The sequence below is a fragment of the Dunckerocampus dactyliophorus genome, chromosome 21, assembly GCF_027744805.1.
Source record: "Dunckerocampus dactyliophorus isolate RoL2022-P2 chromosome 21, RoL_Ddac_1.1, whole genome shotgun sequence".
Lineage (NCBI taxonomy): Eukaryota > Metazoa > Chordata > Actinopteri > Syngnathiformes > Syngnathidae > Dunckerocampus > Dunckerocampus dactyliophorus.
In genome coordinates, this window is record NC_072839.1 from 6,840,186 (window position 1) to 6,861,208 (window position 21,023).

General features: G+C 39.0%; 1 protein-coding gene across 15 annotated transcripts in view; it reads left to right on the top strand.

Annotated features, from left to right (window-relative positions):
* LOC129174185 (microtubule-associated protein 4) overlaps positions 1-20,970 on the top strand; it is a 120,675-nt gene extending 99,705 nt beyond the window's left edge. For 11 of the 15 annotated variants that reach the window (XM_054765880.1, XM_054765891.1, XM_054765896.1 and 8 more), the window contains 7 exons: positions 85-398; positions 2,459-2,515; positions 3,292-3,384; positions 3,825-3,906; positions 6,230-6,342; positions 7,942-8,119; positions 14,664-14,808. In XM_054765880.1, the coding sequence (XP_054621855.1) occupies positions 85-398; positions 2,459-2,515; positions 3,292-3,384; positions 3,825-3,906; positions 6,230-6,342; positions 7,942-8,119; positions 14,664-14,671 (845 nt within the window). In that variant the 3' untranslated portion in view covers positions 14,672-14,808. Of the gene's footprint in view, positions 1-84; positions 399-2,458; positions 2,516-3,291; positions 3,385-3,824; positions 3,907-6,229; positions 6,343-7,941; positions 8,120-14,663 lie in introns of all 15 variants that reach the window. The other 4 variants (XM_054765881.1, XM_054765886.1, XM_054765884.1 and 1 more) reach the window with 4 other exon arrangements.
* Positions 20,971-21,023: the final 53 nt, after the last annotated feature.

Here is a 21,023-nt window from a genome sequence, read left to right on the forward strand (position 1 = left end):
GTGTTACATATACTAATAAGTATACTAATATTCATAATATCCTAAAACTGTCTATTTCTATTCTACCATCCTCACACTTCGTAGCTGATTCTACCAAGCCCAAGACCACCACCACCACTACAACTCGGACTTCCAGTTCCACTGCAACCACTGCCTCTCGCGCCCGAACTGCAGCCACCAAAACGGCCGCACCTTCCTCCACCACTGGCGCGGTATCGGAGAAGAAGCCCGCGGTACCTCGTGCCCCCAGGACCACGTCTTCAGCTGCAGCTACCACCACAACCAGCTCCTCAAGGACCGCGGCTCGCCCCGGCACCGCATCGGCTCCCGACATCCGGAACGCTCGCTCTAAGATCGGTTCTACAGACAACATGAAGCACCAGCCAGGCGGTGGGAAGGTAGGTCCGACACACAAGTCTGCAAATTCCTAACTTAAAGAAAGTGACTCACAGTCATTTTTTGTTGAAATAAACCTGTCTGCCTACTTTACTGTATCTATATTCTAAACAAAGGATGGCTCCATACCGATACTGCAGTGTTGTAAATCTGCCATTACTGATACCAATCTGATACGTTAATTTCTCCTTTTTTTTAGTTTGCTTGTTTATAAACTGCCCACCATCTCCTGCTCAATCCCCTACGCCTTCATGACCTACCATTCCACCCGTCTTTCAAGCTTCCAACCTTCCAAAGAAAAAGTCTATATCCCTCTCTGTGTAGTATTTGTGCAGGGGCAAGGCTTACATTGAGGATTTTGGAGGATTTTGCTCCCCATGCTTTATAAAAGAAAATTCGGACTCATTGTGGTTCCCACAAATCGATGGCGCCGCAATATTTTTTAACACCTGTTCCTGTGAGCCCAGTTCTGGTCAGAGTTCGCTGATGAGAAATGTCGTTCCGGTTAGTTACCGGAGTGAAGTGAAGAGTTTGGCTTCTCAAAACAATACGTGTTCGAAAGAGTAATACATTGCTTTACTCTCTCTGACGTCGTATTAATGCGCGCTGTCGGCTTTCCGTTGTTGTGTGCGTGGTGAAGATGAAGATGCATCCGCCGCGACATGGCAGCCATGTTGTTGACGTACGTGTTCTACAGCAGACGAAGATGCGAGGGTCACAGTCATTTTCATCGCATACACAGCAATGGACAGACGATATATATTGTTTTTACATACCAAGCTCTTTACTTAACTAACCACACTAACTAACTGAAACTACGTTTCTCATCACCGAAATCCCACCAGAACTGGGTGGGGGCAAGGCACCATTGATGGACTACACTGCTCAGGACTTAACTCAGACTTCAGTCTACTGACCTGAAAATATTTGAGAATTTCAGTGAGCTTGTTGAGTAAAATGTGCCCCCCTCCCCCCATTCAAAGACACCAAAATTTCACCACAGAATCGGCCTCGTTGAATGCATCCATTAACATCCAATCAGGTTTAACAACAAACAATGAGGGCGTAGCTTTGCATTTCTCCAGACTACTACAACACCAGGATGTGTCAACATGATACCGAGGAGAATTTCATTTGCATTTGCAAATTACGAGGTCATGGTATTGTAGTTGTTAAACGTTAGTAGTGCTTATTATTTGTAAGGACTGGGAAAATTTAAGCCTTTGACTTCGAACGTGACTCGACCAGTCTTTTATTGACTTGACTCTTTACTTGAGATTTGACTTGGGATTACAGACTTGAGACTTGCAGAACACTGACTTACTTCCACCTCTGGTTCCCGGTGCAGTGCCACTCCCCTTCTCTCTTTAACTACCGTTGTTCGCTGGCGATGAAGGCAGCCAACAATTATATGAATTATATTAACTAGCCATGAGACTTTTAACCAAATCCTTCAGTGTAGGTCCATAAATGTAAATTACTGACAAAAAATTGTGCCAGTAATTTGTTGTTTAATCACACTTTGGAAGGAGTTGAGTCAAAAGGGAATGCACGACTTGGCAAGTGCTCGGGGAGCATTGGGAAGTAGGAGTTCAGATCATTTGGAGAGGACTTCTCTCTCATCCCATTCAAATAATCCTTCGATGCCGCTTATCCTCACTACGCTGGTATGCTGGAGCCTATCCCAGCTGACTTCCGGCACCCTGGACTGGTCGCCAGTTACACTCACAATTATACCTATGGACAATCTAGAGAACATGCAAACTCCACACAGCCCAACGGAGATTGGAACCCGGATCTCCTGACCGTGTTGCCACGAGGCCACCATGCGGCCCATTCAAGTAATGTTTTTAAAAAACAATAGTGGATTCATTTGTTGTTTATCATCAGTTGTTCTCTCTGCTAATCAGTGATCACTTTGTGGGAACCACACCACATGTTATTATTGCTTCTGACATCACTATCTTCACGAAAATAAACGGTGGGATTGGTCCTCCACTGCCTCTTCTTCCTGATTGTTGTTATGAGGTGTTGTTGACACGGGGTGGGCGTGTCTCCCCAGGTGTCAGCTGCCTCTAAGAGCAGGGGCCTCGCCTCCAAAGAAACAAGCCAGGTCAAAGTGAGTTCCCTCGCCATCCTCCCCCCCCCACAAACTCCCCGCTCTCCTTTCTTTTGTTCCCTTTTGTATATTTTGCATTATTTTTGCAGATCCTAATGTTTTCTCATTATTTCTCACTTGCAAGAGAAGGGTTTGTGTCCAAAAATATCACCAGAACCCTCAGATTCTGCTTCCCTTCTATCACAAAAACAGTAGGGAAGGAAGACTATTGTCTTCATGTCATAACAGTTCGTACTTTAAGTAATTCTTCTGGGGGCGGTATCAATAATGGCTGTCATGGATTTGAACTGTGGCCTACTGGTTATGTACAGTATCTCACAAGCGTGAGTACTCGCTCATCTATCTTCTAATGAAGCTGGATATACGGCGGTAGCTCGGTTTTTGATAAAAATATTAAGAAAATATAAAATTTAGAAGAGATTAATTATAGTAGAAAACAATACAAAATAATGGTAAATGAGAAATGAAATGGATAAATGAACGTTATTTTGACCTAACCCAGACAATGGACAGGAACTGGGGCAACATTTTCATCAAAAGCCGAAGCATACGGAAATTAGGGCTTTCAAAAACCAAGGTTGGATGGTACACTGCGCACAAAAAGGTAGGGCTATTCGGCTTTCGGGTGAAACGTCAGGATGAACTCTTGCAGTATTTCTGTGTGTCTGTTGCAACGTGCTTCTCCTTCCTCCCTTCTCTTGTCCTTTCTAATCACCTCCTCTTCCAACTCTTGTTCTCCTGTTCCCGCCTTGTGCTGCTACGCTGGTTGAATTTAGGTTCAAATAGTCTCCAAAAAACTGGACTTCAGTCATGTCGGCGCACGCTTGGGCTCCAAGGACAATATGAAGCATGTTCCTGGTGGAGGGAATGTAAGTACAGCTTGGCCCACTGCCACAATTTGCAGCCAAGTGATAAAAGTTGGACTTAAAAGACACTCATTTTGAGGTTAGCACTTTAGCATGCAAAGGCTGTGCACGGATTGTGTCAACTCTTAGCTTATGAAAGTGCAGCTCTAAGTAGGTCGGTCCCGCTTACGAAGAAACCCGTCTATGTCGACCGACTCAAGTCCCAGTCCGGTTCTTCTTATTACTAAAAAGTGCCCGTTTAAGTCAACAAAACTGGTGCAGTCGGAAACTACGGCGTACACAGTGTACTTATTGAAGTGTACTGATGAAAGTATTCCATTTGGGACACAGCATGTGTGTTCAGATGAATGTGTTCTGATTGCATTTTGTCATTTCCCCCCCTGAACGATGGGCCAAATGTTTATTTCAAACGATGGCAACGAGGCTTGTGTCACATCTGACAGGTGCAGATCCTCAACAAGAAGGTGGATTTGAGTAAGGTGACGTCGAAGTGCGGCTCCAAGGACAACATCAAACACAAGCCTGGTGAGCTGGGGAGTTTTTCTTTTGACGTAACTCAGAACCACTTAAGTGGAATCCTCATGCAGTCAACTAAAAAATGTGCCTCTTAAGTCACAAATCAGCATTATGCATGCAAACAATACTATTTTATACTAATTTATAACCGCAAGGTATGCTGGGTAACTTACTTACTTAACGCATCCCTTGTTAGTTCAGGTAGTTTTATGGTTTTGCATTTTTAAAGGTCATTCTTAACTCATTCAATACCAAAGACGTATTTCTACGTTTTTATAAACCCAAACGCCCGATCCCAAAGACGTATTTATACATCTTTTATGTTTTTTTGCGCGAGAGGCAAAAAGTGGTAATGACGCAACTGCACACTAATAGATGTTATTTCCAGAGCAATTTTAAGCCAGAAAAACAGCCACAAGGTGGCAAAAGTGCATTTGATAAGAGCTCAGCATGGTACATTTGCATGTAAAAACACACTCTACAGCAAGGAGGAAGTGGAAGATCATGGAGGAGTGTAGCGTGCGGAAGGTTATGCATTGGAGGGAAATTTTCACGCATGCACACAGTTGAGTGTGAAAATGTAAATAGTTCATTGTGTTGTATTGTAAATAAATTGTTATTTTGATGTAAAACAACCCTGTTTTGTGTCGCTTATGTTGGTAAACATTTTTCGTTGTCACAAACGCTGTGACAATAACACAACAGCAAAATATTTGTGTCAAAGTGAAAGTTATGCTTGAAATGTGTCGTTTCATAAGAAGCCGTTTTTCTCCCTTTTCTTGTCGGGAACTGAAATTTTCCTGAAACTTACCTATGTTTCACTGCTGATTTCGAAAGAATGGAAACTTTTTTTTCAGATGAAAGACGAGAGTCTAATCCTTCTTATGGTAGGTCCCATGTTTATATAGCCATAGAACACAATATTCTGTGTGCCTTGAAAAATCTGTCAAAATGGTCTAAAATGACCGGTACTGAAGGGGTTGTCTTTTGAAAAATGGCTGGGATTGAAAGAGTTAATTATGTAAAAAAAAGTCATACAATTTTAAAAAAGATGCATGAAGTGCATCTGGGACGTTCATCCCCTTCATGTTTGATGTGATTGTTAATATTGACAGTGGTTTACTTCTTTTTCCACTTGTGTGACTGCTGAAGCGTTACTTTCAAACGGATAACAAGGGTTTTATGGGATGGCATTTTCATTATTGATTATGAGAGCGCGGAATGTCCAAAGAGCAGCCTTGGCGCCATTTGCAGCATGCAGCTCGATGGTTATTGTCCCACAGGGAATATTCTATACTTAGTTAAATACATAATTAAACATGAAACATTATTAGGGAGGATTAAAGTAAAGGTATTGACTGTTTGAACAAGAATATCACACTTGCAATAATATTGATTTAAATAAATGTAATAGCTTAGCATATCTTGACATAAAATTGAAGTGATTTTTGCATGTTTCTTAAAAAAAAAATGAGAGAAAAGTGAATGACATCAAAGTGGTATTAATTAATCCTAGCCATTTTTCAAAAGACAACCCGTTCACTAATGGCCATTTTAGGCGATTTTGACTTTCATGGGACACAGAATATTGTGTTCTATGTCTATATAAACATGGAACCTACCAAAAGAAAAATTGGACTCCCGTCTTTCATCAGGAAAAAAAGTTTGTTCCTACCTTTTTCCGTTTTTTAGTAATCAGCAGTAGAACATAGGTAAGTTTCAGGAAAATATCAGTTCCTGACTAAAAGAGGGGAGAAAATCAGATACATTTCAAGCATAACTTTCACTTTGACACAAATCTTTTGCTTTTGTCACAGCTGAAATATCTATTCCACAACATAAACAGCACAAAAAAGGGTTGTTTTACATCAAAATAACAATTTATTCACAAATATAAAACCATGAACTGTTTACAATTTTCACATTTGGAACTGAACTGTGTGTGTACCTGTGCATGCGTTAAAATGTCCCTACTATGCGTAACCTTCTGCATGCTACACTCCACTTCCTCCTTGTTGTCAAGTGTGTTTTTATATGCAAATGATCAATGCCGAGCTCTTATCAAATGCACTTCTGCCACCTTGTGGCCGTTTTTATGGCTTAAAACTGCTCTAAAAATGACATCCATAAGTGTGCACTTGCGTCAGCACCTCTTTTTGCCTCTCGCGCAAAAACACGTCGGGATCGGGCATTCGGGATTATAAAAATGTGTAAATACGTCTTTAGTATTGAAAGAGTTAAATATTCCATTGGATTTGTTGTGTTGTCGCTCGAGTATTTGCCTGCGCGTCACTGTACTGAAATTACGTTCGTTTGCTTTTTTTTCCCCCAGGTGGTGGCGTCGTGAAGATTGAGTCACACAAAGTGAACTTTAGGGAAAAAGCTCAGTCCAAAGTGGGCTCCATGGACAACGTGAGCCATTCACCTGGCGGAGGGAATGTCAAGGTGGGTTTGTCTTTCTATCACAGATTTCTTTTTCTATGCTTTTCTCTTATGACTGATGATATCATGACGAACCCAAATCACAGCACCATGAAGACATGATGCTCGAGTACGCATGAAACAAAAGTGTATTTGTATTATTGTTCCAATTGACACGTATTGAAATAAATATGCTGACATGCTGCAGTGTTTCCCCCAAGGTTTACAGCTTTGGAGGAGAGGGGATTGACACAAACAGGAAGAGCGATTGCAATACAGTCGACTACACTGCACACAGTGGGGCTCGATACACATATGCACACACACGCATGTGCACAGCCTAGCCGACTGTAATGCAATCGCTCCTCCACATTACATTGATGCACACGTGTGTGTGTGTGCACGGTGTAGTGCACCCATGCTTGTGCGCAACGTAGCCGACTGCAATGCGATTGCTCCTCTGCGGTAACGTTAACGTTACGTTACTTTAACAAACTGTCATTGCAGAACTTCATAGAAAGACGGCAAATTAGTCCTAAAAGTCAAAATGAAGACGCCATCGCAATGGTGCGATTGCTCCTCCGCATGATAGAGAGATGATGAATTGTAAACGTGACCTTGTAGAGACAGTAATGACATTCTGTCCTGTAAGTTAGATAAATAAGTTTGTTTAATAAAAGAACAAGAAAAGTGTTGTAATCAAATTGACTTGACCTTTTTTTTGGGCTCGTTTGACTTGCTGAACGAAGTACTCTTCATTTGCAGTGAATTTTAGTTAGCATTTGCACCCTTATTTGCATAACTTCAACCAACAGGAGTTCGTCAGACCAAAAGCCTGCCTCGGGCACGGTGCAACCAAAACACACAATGTAACTGCACCACACCCGACTATGCGGGTGCAAATAAATAAACGTGTGCACACCAGTATACCTGCAAAATAATACTATTTTATGCTCATTTATAAACCAAAAGGTATGCTGGGTAACATTTCTAGTAGTAATTTCCCTCTCAGGTCGGTGCAACAAAAGCTAACAAATAGGTCCCTTTAGTATATTTAAATGAAGTTACACAGTATACAGATTGGTTGTGTTCCTGCAGATTGCAAGGGTGTCACCTGTCCCCTCAGCCTACAGCGATCCATCTGTGTTTCACGATCACCGCATGTCCTTCTCTTCACGCTGTTATCTTGTTAGCAGTTCTTGGTTGAGGCAGCATTTCCATTAGTAAGCAGCAGGCAACGTGCTTGGGTGTGTTTAGAAAGTTTAGAATGGGTCCTAAATGTGTTCTGTGTTATTTAGTACATAGTACAACACAAGAATCGTTTTGCTTTTTTTACGTTTTTGTTTCGCTTTCGCCATCTCCATGTGTCTCGATCTTGAGATGATGTCATCACCTTCATCGGGCGCTGATACACAATGTTCAGTTTGTTTCCTGTGTTGCTCTTTCATCGCTATAATCTGGCTCCAGGTCTGTTCAGGTTTTCCAAGCCGATCGGTGTGCTTCTTTTTCAGTATTTTATCCGGCTGTTATTCCCTCAATTGTTTCAAAAACAAAGTTGTACGAGATTTGGAGCCAGGTTGTCCCATCTCCATTCGATTGACACACCCTGCTATGTGTTTCTAGGCTGAGGGGGCGCAGGAGACAGGAGAGGGGGTTGGGACCCCATCCCCAGCGCCTGGCCCAGAGTCTGGGCAGGTGGGGAGCCTTGCTGCCCATGAGAATGGGCTGAAGGAGGGGGCTCCCTGTGATAGTGAGGGCCTCCAGGAGCCCCAGGCTCTGATTTCCCACATCCCAGAGACAAGTAAGTCTGAGTGAACGCATCTTAAAAGGTCCCACATTATACTACTTATCAAACATTTTAAGTAAGTCCCAGAGGTCCCACTATAGTGGAATTGTCCGAAACCAAGCCTTGATAAAAGTCTTCAGCCCTTGTGGGAACACGTTGTTTTGTGCATTTGTGCTTTTAATGCTGTTTGTGTCCAATGCTGTCTCTAGATGGAAAAAGCATACATAAAGCATACATACTACAGTATGTATGCTTTATGTATGCTTTTTCCATACCAGGGGTCTCCAAACTGTTCCCGCCGAAGGCCACACTTCGGACACCCCTGACATTAGCATAGCTGTGTGAGCTACAGTGCTAACATCACACTCAAATTTGAACAGCAACCTGATGCGAGGTTAGTTTCAAACTGACAGCTAGGCGGTAGAGCTCCAGGCTTTATTTAAAGATGTGTAGCGAAGCCTGAGTGCCCCTCTAATGTATGATGGATTTTTCACACGACTGGCGCTCATAAACAGGCTCCAGGGACACATAATACTGTTAGAACATCATTAAAAAGTCAATTTTAGGACGGGACCTTTAATTTCATTCCCAAATTGGGGGGGGGGGGGTGGATGTTGTGCAGGCTCACGCCCAAGACAAAGGATCTCGGTCTCTAAAAGGTTGGCGACCACTGATGTGGGGTCGTTTACTAGGAAACTGCACAATCCCCGTTTTAACAAGGGGGGCATTGAACTGAAACCGCTGTTGTTTTGGCCGCTTTGGTGCAAAACTGAAAAAGGTCAACGGCATGTCATTCCCGTCAGCGTTTGGATCTAGAATTTTCAACAGCTGATACGGCAAGGATGCCTGAGGGCTGCTCTCCGGCAGTAACGGAGATGATTTGTTGGTTGTTTTTTTTTTTTTTTTATAAAAGTGAAAATAAAGGCAAACTACGGAAGGGCGCCTTTTAAAGAAAGCCAAAATGCGATAGTTTCCCAGGGAAACCGGGAGGGCCGACGGGTATGAGACATGCAAAACACGGAACATAATGTTTGCCGTGTTTTCCAGACTATAAGCGGTGAGAACAAGTAGCATCGGTCAAAACAAAGAGGAAAATAACATACAAGTCGCACTGGACTATAAATCATGTACCGGTGTGTCATGGCGCCCCTCTTAACAACATTAAAATCCCAAGAGAATACGACGCCAAAGGGAGGGGGCACTGTTTCCACCAACAAGGAGACAAACTACACCTACAGAAGCTGAAATAAGTCATTTTTTTAACCAATATGGATGCAATGAAACCTTACCTGTTCAATAAACGTCAGAATGTTCTCGAGGACACTTTTGATACTTGACGTGGCACCTGGACGCATCCCTGTGTGTAAACACATCAAACAGACGTACCTTAATGCCACGATGTTATTCTTGCATTCACAAATGGATTAAAATGGACTGAAAATCATACGTGTGTATTTAGTTAGTCAGTGGCTGACGCAGGAGTTACAATCTCCAAGGTAGGCATAATTAGTGTCCTGATTAACAACACTGTTGTCTGAAATGCCACAATCCTGTGTCCTTCCATTCACTGCGTCACAACCTCAACTCAATATTGCGGCCACTAGGTGTCACCGAAAAAAAACAACCACCACTCCAATGAACGTAAAGGCAGCGTATGTTAAATTAAAAATAATGATATATGTCGCACCTGACTATAAGTCGCGGGACGTATAGTCCGGAAAATATGGTACTGTATGTGTCTTTACAAAATCTGACATGCACGTAAGAAAGTACTACACCAGGGGTGTCCAAAGTGCGGCCCGGGGGCCATTTGCGGCCCGCGGCTGTGATTTTATCGGCCCGCAAATGTGTTCTAAAAATGTAATTTAACAAGGAAACGTCAAGAAAACTGGGAAAATCAATCAAAAGTCAAAATATTAAGAGAAAAGTTGTAATCTAGCAAGGACAAAAAAAACACTAGAAATCGGGGGGGGGAACAGCTGTAATTTTACGGCAGTAAAGTCAAAATATTAATGGAAGTAAATATACAAGACGAAAGTTGAACTATTTGGAAAATAAATTTTTAAAAAAATCAACAGCAGACCTTTTATCAGCGTAAAGTCAAAATATTAAGAGAAAAAAAAGTTTTCTCATGAGAAAAAAGGTGCGGTTTTCTGAGAATAAACTTGTAAAATGAGGAAAAATATCATTTTAGTAACAATGTTGAAATAAAGAAAAAATACATAAAAAAATATTACAAGAAGAACATTTACAAGAGGAAATCCGAAATTAAATAGTTGAAAAATTTATTTAAAAAAAAAACACTAGAAATCGGGGGGGGGGGGAAACAGCTGTAATTTTACGGGAGTAAAGTCAAAATATTAATGGAAGTAAATATACAAGACGAAAGTTGAACTATTTGGAAAATCATTTTTTAAAAAAATCAACAGCAGACTTATTATCAGCGTAAAGTCAAAATATTAAGAGAAAAAAAAGTTTTCTCATGAGAAAAAAGGTGCGATTTTCTGAGAATAAACTTGTAAAATGAGGAAAAATATCATTTTACTAACAATGTTGAAATAAAGAAAAAATACATAAAAAAATATTACAAGAAGAACATTTACAAGAGGAAATCCGAAATTAAATAGTTGAAAAATTTATTTTAAAAAAAAACACTAGAAATCGGGGGGGGGGGGAAAACAGCTGTAATTTTACGGGAGTAAAGTCAAAATATTAATGGAAGTAAATATACAAGACGAAAGTTGAACTATTTGGAAAATCATTTTTAAAAAAAATCAACAGCAGACTTATTATCAGCGTAAAGTCAAAATATTAAGAGAAAAAAAAGTTTTCTCATGAGAAAAAAGGTGCGATTTTCTGAGAATAAACTTGTAAAATGAGGGAAAATATCATTTTAGTAACAACGTCGAAATAAAGAAAAAATACCTTAAAAAATATTACGAGAAGAACATTTACAAGAGGAAATCCGAAATTAAATAGTTGAAAAATTAATTAAAAAAAAAAAAAACACTAGAAATGTGGGGGGAAAACAGCTGTAATTTTACGGGAGTAAAGTCAAAATATTAATGGAAGTAAATATACAAGACGAAAGTTGAACTATTTGGAAAATCATTGTTTTTTAAAAATCAACAGCAGACCTTTTATCAGCGTAAAGTCAAAATATTAAGAGAAAAAAAAGTTTTCTCATGAGAAAAAAGGTGCGATTTTCTGAGAATAAACTTGTAAAATGAGGGAAAATATCATTTTAGTAACAACGTCGAAATAAAGAAAAAATACCTTAAAAAATATTACGAGAAGAACATTTACAAGAGGAAATCCGAAATTAAATAGTTGAAAAATTAATAAAAAAAAAAAAAAACACTAGAAATGTGGGGGGAAAACAGCTGTAATTTTACGGGAGTAAAGTCAAAATATTAATGGAAGTAAATATACAAGACGAAAGTTGAACTATTTGGAAAATCTTTTTTTTTTAAATCAACAGCAGACCTTTTATCAGAATAAAGTCAAAATATTAAGAGAAAAAAATAGTTTTCTCATGAGAAAAAAGGTGCGATTTTCTGAGAATAAACTTGAAAAAAATGAGGAAAAATATCATTTTAGGAAGAACGTTGAAATAAAGAAAAAATACATCAAAAAATATTACGAGAAGAACATTTACAAGAGGAAATCCGAAATTAAATAGTTGAAAAATAAAAAAAAAACACTCGAAATGGGGGGGGAAAAAAATGCTGTAATTTTACGGAAGTAAAGTCAAAATATTAATGGAAGTAAATATACAAGACGAAAGTTGAACTATTTGGAAAAGCATTTTTTTTTTAAATCAACAGCAGACTTATTATCAGCGTAAAGTCAAAATATTAAGAGAAAAAAAAGTTTTCTCATGAGAAAAAAGGTGCGATTTTCTCAGAACAAACTTGTAAAATGAGGAAAAATATCGTTTTAGTAACAACGTCAAAATAAAGAAAAAATACCTTAAAAAATATTACGAGAAGAACATTTACAAGAGGAAATCCGAAATTAAATAGTTGAAAAATTAATTTAAAAAAAAAAAAACACTAGAAATGTGGGGGGAAAACAGCTGTAATTTTACGGGAGTAAAGTCAAAATATTAATGGAAGTAAATATACAAGACGAAAGTTGAACTATTTGGAAAATCATTGTTTTTAAAAATCAACAGCAGACCTTTTATCAGCGTAAAGTCAAAATATTAAGAGAAAAAAAATAGTTTTCTCATGAGAAAAAAGGTGCGATTTTCTGAGAATAAACTTGTAAAATGAGGAAAAATATCATTTTAGTAACAACGTTGAAATAAAGAAAAAATACCTTAAAAAATATTACGAGAAGAACATTTACAAGACGAAATCCGAAATTATATAGTTGAAAAATTAATAAATTAAAAAAAACACCAGAAATGGGAGGAAAAAAAACAGCTGTAATTTTACGGGAGTAAAGTCAAAATATTAATGGAAGTAAATATACAAGACGAAAGTTGAACTATTTGGAAAATCATTTTAAAAAAAAATCAACAGCAGACTTTTTGTCAGTGTAAAGTCAAAATATTAAGAGAAAAAAAATAGTTTTCTCATGAGAAAAAAGGTGCGATTTTCTGAGAATAAACTTGAAAAAAATGAGGAAAAATATCATTTTAGGAAGAACGTTGAAATAAAGAAAAAATACATCAAAAAATATTACGAGAAGAACATTTACGAGAGGAAATCCGAAATTAAATAGTTGAAAAATTAATTAAAAAAAAAAAAAACACTAGAAATGTGGGGGGAAAACAGCTGTAATTTTACGGGAGTAAAGTCAAAATATTAATGGAAGTAAATATACAAGACGAAAGTTGAACTATTTGGAAAATCATTGTTTTTAAAAATCAACAGCAGACCTTTTATCAGCGTAAAGTCAAAATATTAAGAGAAAAAAAATAGTTTTCTCATGAGAAAAAAGGTGCGATTTTCTGAGAATAAACTTGTAAAATGAGGAAAAATATCATTTTAGTAACAACGTTGAAATAAAGAAAAAATACCTTAAAAAATATTACGAGAAGAACATTTACAAGACGAAATCCGAAATTATATAGTTGAAAAATTAATAAATTAAAAAAAACACCAGAAATGGGAGGAAAAAAAACAGCTGTAATTTTACGGGAGTAAAGTCAAAATATTAATGGAAGTAAATATACAAGACGAAAGTTGAACTATTTGGAAAATCTTTTTTTTTTAAATCAACAGCAGACCTTTTATCAGAATAAAGTCAAAATATTAAGAGAAAAAAATAGTTTTCTCATGAGAAAAAAGGTGCGATTTTCTGAGAATAAACTTGAAAAAAATGAGGAAAAATATCATTTTAGGAAGAACGTTGAAATAAAGAAAAAATACATCAAAAAATATTACGAGAAGAACATTTACAAGAGGAAATCCGAAATTAAATAGTTGAAAAATAAAAAAAAAACACTCGAAATGGGGGGGGAAAAAAATGCTGTAATTTTACGGAAGTAAAGTCAAAATATTAATGGAAGTAAATATACAAGACGAAAGTTGAACTATTTGGAAAAGCATTTTTTTTTTAAATCAACAGCAGACTTATTATCAGCGTAAAGTCAAAATATTAAGAGAAAAAAAAGTTTTCTCATGAGAAAAAAGGTGCGATTTTCTCAGAACAAACTTGTAAAATGAGGAAAAATATCGTTTTAGTAACAACGTCAAAATAAAGAAAAAATACCTTAAAAAATATTACGAGAAGAACATTTACAAGAGGAAATCCGAAATTAAATAGTTGAAAAATTAATTTAAAAAAAAAAAAACACTAGAAATGTGGGGGGAAAACAGCTGTAATTTTACGGGAGTAAAGTCAAAATATTAATGGAAGTAAATATACAAGACGAAAGTTGAACTATTTGGAAAATCATTGTTTTTAAAAATCAACAGCAGACCTTTTATCAGCGTAAAGTCAAAATATTAAGAGAAAAAAAATAGTTTTCTCATGAGAAAAAAGGTGCGATTTTCTGAGAATAAACTTGTAACATGAGGAAAAATAGCATTTTAGTAACAACGTTGAAATAAAGAAAAAAATACCTTAAAAAATATTACGAGAAGAACATTTACAAGAGGAAATCCGAAATTAAATAGTTGAAAAATAAAAATAAAAAAACACTAGAAATGGGGAAAAAAATTTACGGGAGTAAAGTCAAAATATTAAGAAAAAAAAATAATCATTGAATGAAGAACAAAAGTCGCAATTTTACAAGAATAAACTCGTATTATGGAAAAAACATCATTTTTAGCAGCATTTCACTTATGTTACAAAGGTGAAATGCAGTTTTTTCTTGAGCTACATACAATGTAGCTTCTTAGCATATCTATATGTTAGTTTACAAAATATGGAAGTGGCATCCTTTCATTTTCCAGTATGTGGCCCTCGCTGGAAAAGGTTTGGACACCCCTGTGGTACGCAGTGAAAAGTGTATTCCATGTGAGACGCAGTCAGTGTTCATACTGTCCTCATGTTGTCTCACTTAGCTGATCACACCGTCATCTTTTGGCTTCTTATCTTGCAGGCATCTAATTCTGCTATCCCTCTGCCCCCCTCCCCTTCTCATCTCTCCTCCACGACATTGTCCCCCCCCCGCCTCTCTTGTCATCCCGACTCTCCTCCCCCTCTCATCTTCCGTCCAACATTTCTGCCGCAGATTGACTCGTTCAAGCTGAACTTCCGCGAGAAGGCTCGCTCGCGCACGGACCACGGCGCCGACATCATCGCCCGGCCCGCCCCTCGTGATGACAACCGACCCCACCCACGTGGTCCCTCCTGTAGCAGCGTGTCGCTTAGTGAGAAGTTGGCCTCCGCGGGCTGTGTCGGCTCCCCCTCCGCCCCCTCCTCGCTGCGTCTTCAGGAGGAGGTCCAGGGGGACAGCAGCACCTTAAAGGGATCTTAGCTCCTAACCCATTTGCGCCTATCCAGCATGCATCATGCACCACTGCATCCGGTTCTTGCCACCCCTCTCTTCTATGCTTACAGTATCTGCCGAGACCTCACAGACTGTTATAATGGGAAACAAGGGGCGTGCATTTTTGTTCACATCTTCTCCAAAGACAGTGATGAGGGTTTGTTGGTTGCCCAATCTTGGTACCCTGCCTCCTTCCTCTCCAACTACAACAGCTAGTTCGTTGAGCCTCTTGTCATATACAGTACACAGCCCCCCCGTTCCTGTTGACCCTTTGGGCTTGTTGTTTCCGGTAATCACAGTAGTCTCTCTGCTTACGTATGGTTCACTTCATCATGACATCTTTACTCGTATCCTAGCAACGTAAACAAGCTAACATTTTAGACTGTTTAACTCTTTGTGATCGTGTGAGTGACAAACATAAAAACAAGCTTTTAATGGAAGTCCTTTTTACTTGCGTTGGTGACCTCTTAGCTTCTTAATTCAAAGCTTATTCATATATCAGCAGCACAAACATCCCGTGTCAGCTTTTTGTACACTAAGGACGGGCTTCGAACTCTTTCCAGTGGGACGGACAGAAAAATAGAGGACGCTAAAACCAGTCCAATGTACTGTAGGTCAAAATTTGCTCAACTATCTGATCAAAACATCCACATTTTCGCTTTGTGTTGTAGGTGGCAAAGCAAATTAGTGTAATACAGCGCAAACAGCTGTCGTCAACCCGTTTATGCCGACCACCAGGAGTGAAATGTGGCGCGTTACGATGCACTGATCTGGAAGTCTCTTCAGTCGCCATTGTTCGCTGCTACAACACAGGACACTAAGTAGCTGGTCCATGAGAGCTCAGGAAAACACTGCCCCCTAGACCTTTGGTAGAGAATTGCAAGTGACGAGCGCAGCCTGACTCTTGATTCCACTTTTACATATTTGAAGCTTTTTCGAAAAAGTAACGTAATATGCTAGGTGTTAGCATGTTAGCTTTTTTGTTTTAGATATAAACTTACATAGACTTAGACTTAGTGTTTTAATGTTAGGTGTTAACATGCTAACTTTTAGCATGTTAACATTGTTACCATGCTAACATTAACATGTTTGCATTTGCGCATGTTAACATGTATGCTAACTAGCATGTTAGCATTGTTAATATGCTACTGTTAGTATTTAACATTTTTAGCCATTTCATATGTATAAACTTAAATAAAGACTATTATGCTAGGTGTTTGCAATCAAACAGTTAGCATGTTAGCATTGTTAGTGTGCTAAAGTTAGAATGCTAAAGTTAGAATGTTAGCTTTTTTGTTATTTTCAAAGGTATAAACTGACAGTGTTTTTATGTTCGGTGTTATCATGCTAACAGCTAGCATGTTAAGATTATTAACATGCTAAAATTAGCATATTAGATTTTTTTGCTATTTTCACAAGTTTAAACTTACGTAGATGGTGGTTTTGTGTTAGGTATTAGCATGCTAACAGTCTGCATGGTAGCAATGCTAGTATGCTAACATTAGCATGTTAGCATTTTAGAAATTATTTCAGGTATTATCTTACATCATGCTAGGTGTTAACATGTTAACTGTTAGCATGCCAACTACAGCATTTCAGTCCGCTGTCAACTCGTCAGGGCTAGGTGTTTGCATGCTAACATTTAAAATGCGAGCTACTAGCCTCAGCTCGTCAGGACTTGGGCGTGGGATTCGACAGCGAGTGCAGCATACAGGACTTCCTATGTGCACGTTTTAATGCTGAAAGTGTCAAAATAAAAGCTTGGCAGTCTTAACATCATCTTAAAAAATGAGGTGCAAGCCTGAAATGGTCCTCGGGCCGCCCTTTGGACACCAATTGATACCGAATCTCAGGCATGTGTGCGTGTTAAGGCACACATGATGAAATTGAGATGGCGTTGAGAAGATGATGCTAGGTGTTTTTTATTCATGGGATTGTTACTGAATGCATTTAAAATATAATGGAAGTAAGATTAGCATTGTCACCTCTACCAAAGGTCCGAAACCACTAGGTGGCGGTGGAAAACTTCCACAAGCAATGGCTTAAAAAAACAACTTTTAAAATAGTTTCATGAATAACTAGATGGAAATATATGTAAATTCATGTCATTTTTCAAAATACGGGTTATTAGTTTATTCAAAAAATTATATAGAAAGACATTTTTTGCTCTTGGGGTCAAAGTGGGCGCACATGATCCTTACCTGTCAACATTTGCATTTTAAAATAAGGGAATTTTTTGGGAAAATGAGGGAAAATAAAGGAAATTCAGTTGGGTTTTTTTGCGGACTTACCACATCTTGACCCACATTGGATTGATATTAGCATGTTTAATTCATGAAAACGGGACGCACGCCCATCAGCTTTTCCAGATGCGGCTCTCGGTGGAAAAAGTTTGGACACCCCGGCCTTACATTACAGGAAGTCACCTCAACGTTTTCATTTGAAAACACACTCCTTACAAAAATCAGATGCTTGAGTAAGTGCATGACAGCAAAGGGGAAGTCATTTCTGGTCATTGTTGTTTTAGAGTTTTAGTTTTAAGATTGCATTAAACCGATCCAAACAAAGGCAAATGTAAACAGAGCAACCCAATTTAAATTTTTGATATATATTTTTGTGAAAGTCATTACACGGTTTATAGCGTAAGAGCTGCTGATTGCAAGGTTTATAGGCTGCTGATTGCAAGGTTTATAGCGTAAGAGCTGCTGATTGCAAGGTTTATAGCGTAAGAGCAACGGATGTCGACCACAGCCTGCAATAATGCGCACACAGTGGAACTTCAAAGGTCTGACGTCATTTGCTCCGGGACGTCACCATCCAAAAACCTTTATTAACTTTACAGGCACTGTTGTAAGTAGCATTTAACAATTTAGCTGTCCTGCCAGCGTCAAAATACGTCAAACACCCCCCAAAATTTTACATGTGTTTATGCTTCACTGACATTTTTGCGTGGGGATTTCGCACATTGTTCGGTGTGTTCCGACCCCATCGCAGCGGGCGCTGAAAAATGAGGGATCTTCTGTACAATTCGACGAGGAAACTACAAAAAAAGGAACAGCAAAAATGGGGGGCGGGGAAAGTTACAATGTTGATACTAATAACGCTAATGATAATAATACGTTCTGTGATCTGTAACGCAAAGCTTCTCAGTATATCTATGTCGGATTCGCCTCCTTTTTTCATTTTTAGAAAATTCAAAAGGGAAAAATGGCCCCCGCGTTCTTTCTGTTAAATCTGGTAGGTCGGCACCAGTGCAAGTGGACTGAAACTATTTCATTTGCAGGGAAAAGTGAATTGATTGTACTTAATAATACGCTTGGCCACCTTTCACACAAAGCTGAGATGCAGGCTGTTTTATGCGGCTGTTTTATTGCATATAGAAGCATGAGTTCGGACACCCCCTTTTTCAAGGTTATCATCACTTTTTCACCCCTTTTTCATCACTTTTGGGCCGACGATGTTTAACTTTAGAGAGTTTTTCCATATTTTTTCATAGGAACAATGCTCGGAAAATGATTTGCCACTGTTTTTAACCCATAAGAACCTAGACCAATTTGCGCTTAAGGTAAAATAACAGGGGCTCTGACACACACCAAGTAGAACACGTGTGTTGTGTTGTGGGGGGGGGTTTTCTCTAAAATGCTACCAATTCATATCGAAGATGTGTGACGATACATGGTTCATGGTAATTGGATTCCCGTTTTTCTTCTCAGTACAGGAAATCTGTTTTGAATTGAACCAAAGAGCATCTTTTCATTTAAAAACCATTGAAATGAGTGAAATTTATTGCGTAAAATTCCTACTCTTTCCTGTACATGACTTAATCTAAGGCAAGCACAAAGCTGTATAGGACACGGTTTAGGATATTAAGACTTTTAAATGGGTTCTTATGGGTTAAAAACTCCTGAGTCTTCTCCAGAAATCGACACTTGGTCGGCACAGCGACATTTGCACCTTCCTGCTTGACTCTTCTCTCAAAATCCAATAACTTTATTATGAAGGATGTTTTTCTCGATCACAAATCTGAAGTTAAACCTCTCTTTCCTGTGAAAACTTAAGTTAAGGTCAGATTTGGGCATTTTGTTCTTTGGTGTAATGAAATGTTCTGTGCCACGGTGGTCCTGTTTTGCGTCACGCCTGTCATTGGCCGCGTTTTTAGCTTTTTGCCTGTAACCGTTTTATTTTTTTGTTGGCTTCGATGCTACTTATGAGACTGCACACAGATGTACATAAGTATTTTATTGCGGATGCTTTCTCAGAAAAGAACACAAACAGCGACAGATTTGAAGCGGGCGGAGACGGGCTTTGACGTCATTTTTAATGTGTTTCCAAAGGGGGGACGGATGGTTCATGATGTAATCTTAACTATTCTTCGGGTGGAAATTACTGTTATCCTAAACTGTTAGCCTTTTTCATTTGAAAGGGGCCGTTGAAGTGAAAGAATGTCTTAGATACATTGAACCATTTTTTTTTTTGTATTTATCGTCGTATTTCTGTGTGCTCTGATGAGAGAAAGGGTTGAAAACATTCACAACAAAGGTTGCTCACAATTTTCGGGATGGGCATCAGGACCGATGAATTGGCCATTGAGCACACAACCGGACGAGCGTCGGCTAAGGGAGCTCAACAAAACCAACTTTTGAAAAACAGACGACAGTCAAACAAGCCGGCATGTGTCATGAAACACTTCATGAAGCAAAACACTCATTTGAAAGCCGAACACTTCGACCTTCCAACGGTCAGGTTGGGGTTTACGAGGTTGACAACGATGTCAGTTGTGCGGAATTGATCGCTGATCAATCGCGCCTTGAAACAGTTGAGGCAAAATGGCTGCAACCGCTCAGTTTCAACTCAAGTGTGGCCTGAAGAACAATGTCAGCAATGGGAGGGTGAGCCGCGACCCAAAAGTCGTCATTTTACTCAAATTCAGTGAACAAAAACCAGGCTGTGTCTCAAACGCAACAATTCCGTCATGTTAGGAATGGAACATTTTCCACTCTGTACTGGAAGGGGACTGCAACACATTCTCAAGACCTTTCACTTGGAACAAAGGCTACCTGTTGTTTTTCATAAATCACACAGTTTTATGATGAGTTATCCTTTTTGTCTCCTGGCTGAGACACCCGGCCCCCGAGCCAAGGATTGGTTGAACCCAGATCAGACCAATACACCAACAAACAGTTCACGGGACGTTTCCTGAACATTAGGACCACCTCCAGCGCAGGTTTATGACACCGCTCGGACCGTGCTCGACCTCGGCTGGCGGGCAGACCGTTGTCTCCAGCGCTGGCACTGCAATTGTTTGTTTCTAATCCTTTTTAATATTAAATTGCCAACCTTACGTAAGGCTCTTCCACAGCACAAAAGACGGTGTAGTCCTGGGAATCGATCGTAATATTTACCCGCTTCTCTAGTCCGTTTCGCTACTTTCCACCGCCTCAGACGCCATTATTTCGAGTTAGTCCCTCCCTACTTTTGCCGTGCACTCAGTGTGAACGCAAAGGCTGAGTGGAAATGCCGCAGCCTACGTCAAGATGCCCGTCCCGAATGAAAATCTATTCGATCAAACAAAAATATCAGTTCATGGTGGGGAAAAGACTAAACGAAAACTGTCAGGTTTGGCTTCGTCTCCCATCTGTTGCGCTCACAGCAGACATGCAAGTGTAAACCTAAATAGCTCCTAAATGTGTGTCGTATACCCGCAGAGCATGCTGACAAAAACAACAGTAGGATGTGTTCAGTAGACGTACCATGTCATTGGCAGAACCTCCTTGTTGTTTTGTGGCGCTTTTTTTTTTGTTTGTTTTTTGTTAATTTGATTTTCGGTTTGAAGAAGAAGAAAAAAGTGTTTATTGTGATTACTGTTATTTAGTGATGTGATGATTAAACATTAAATAAAAATGGATTAAAATTCTCATTTTCCCCATATTTTTTATTCAACTTTTCTTCCATTGTTTGTGTTGTCTGTTG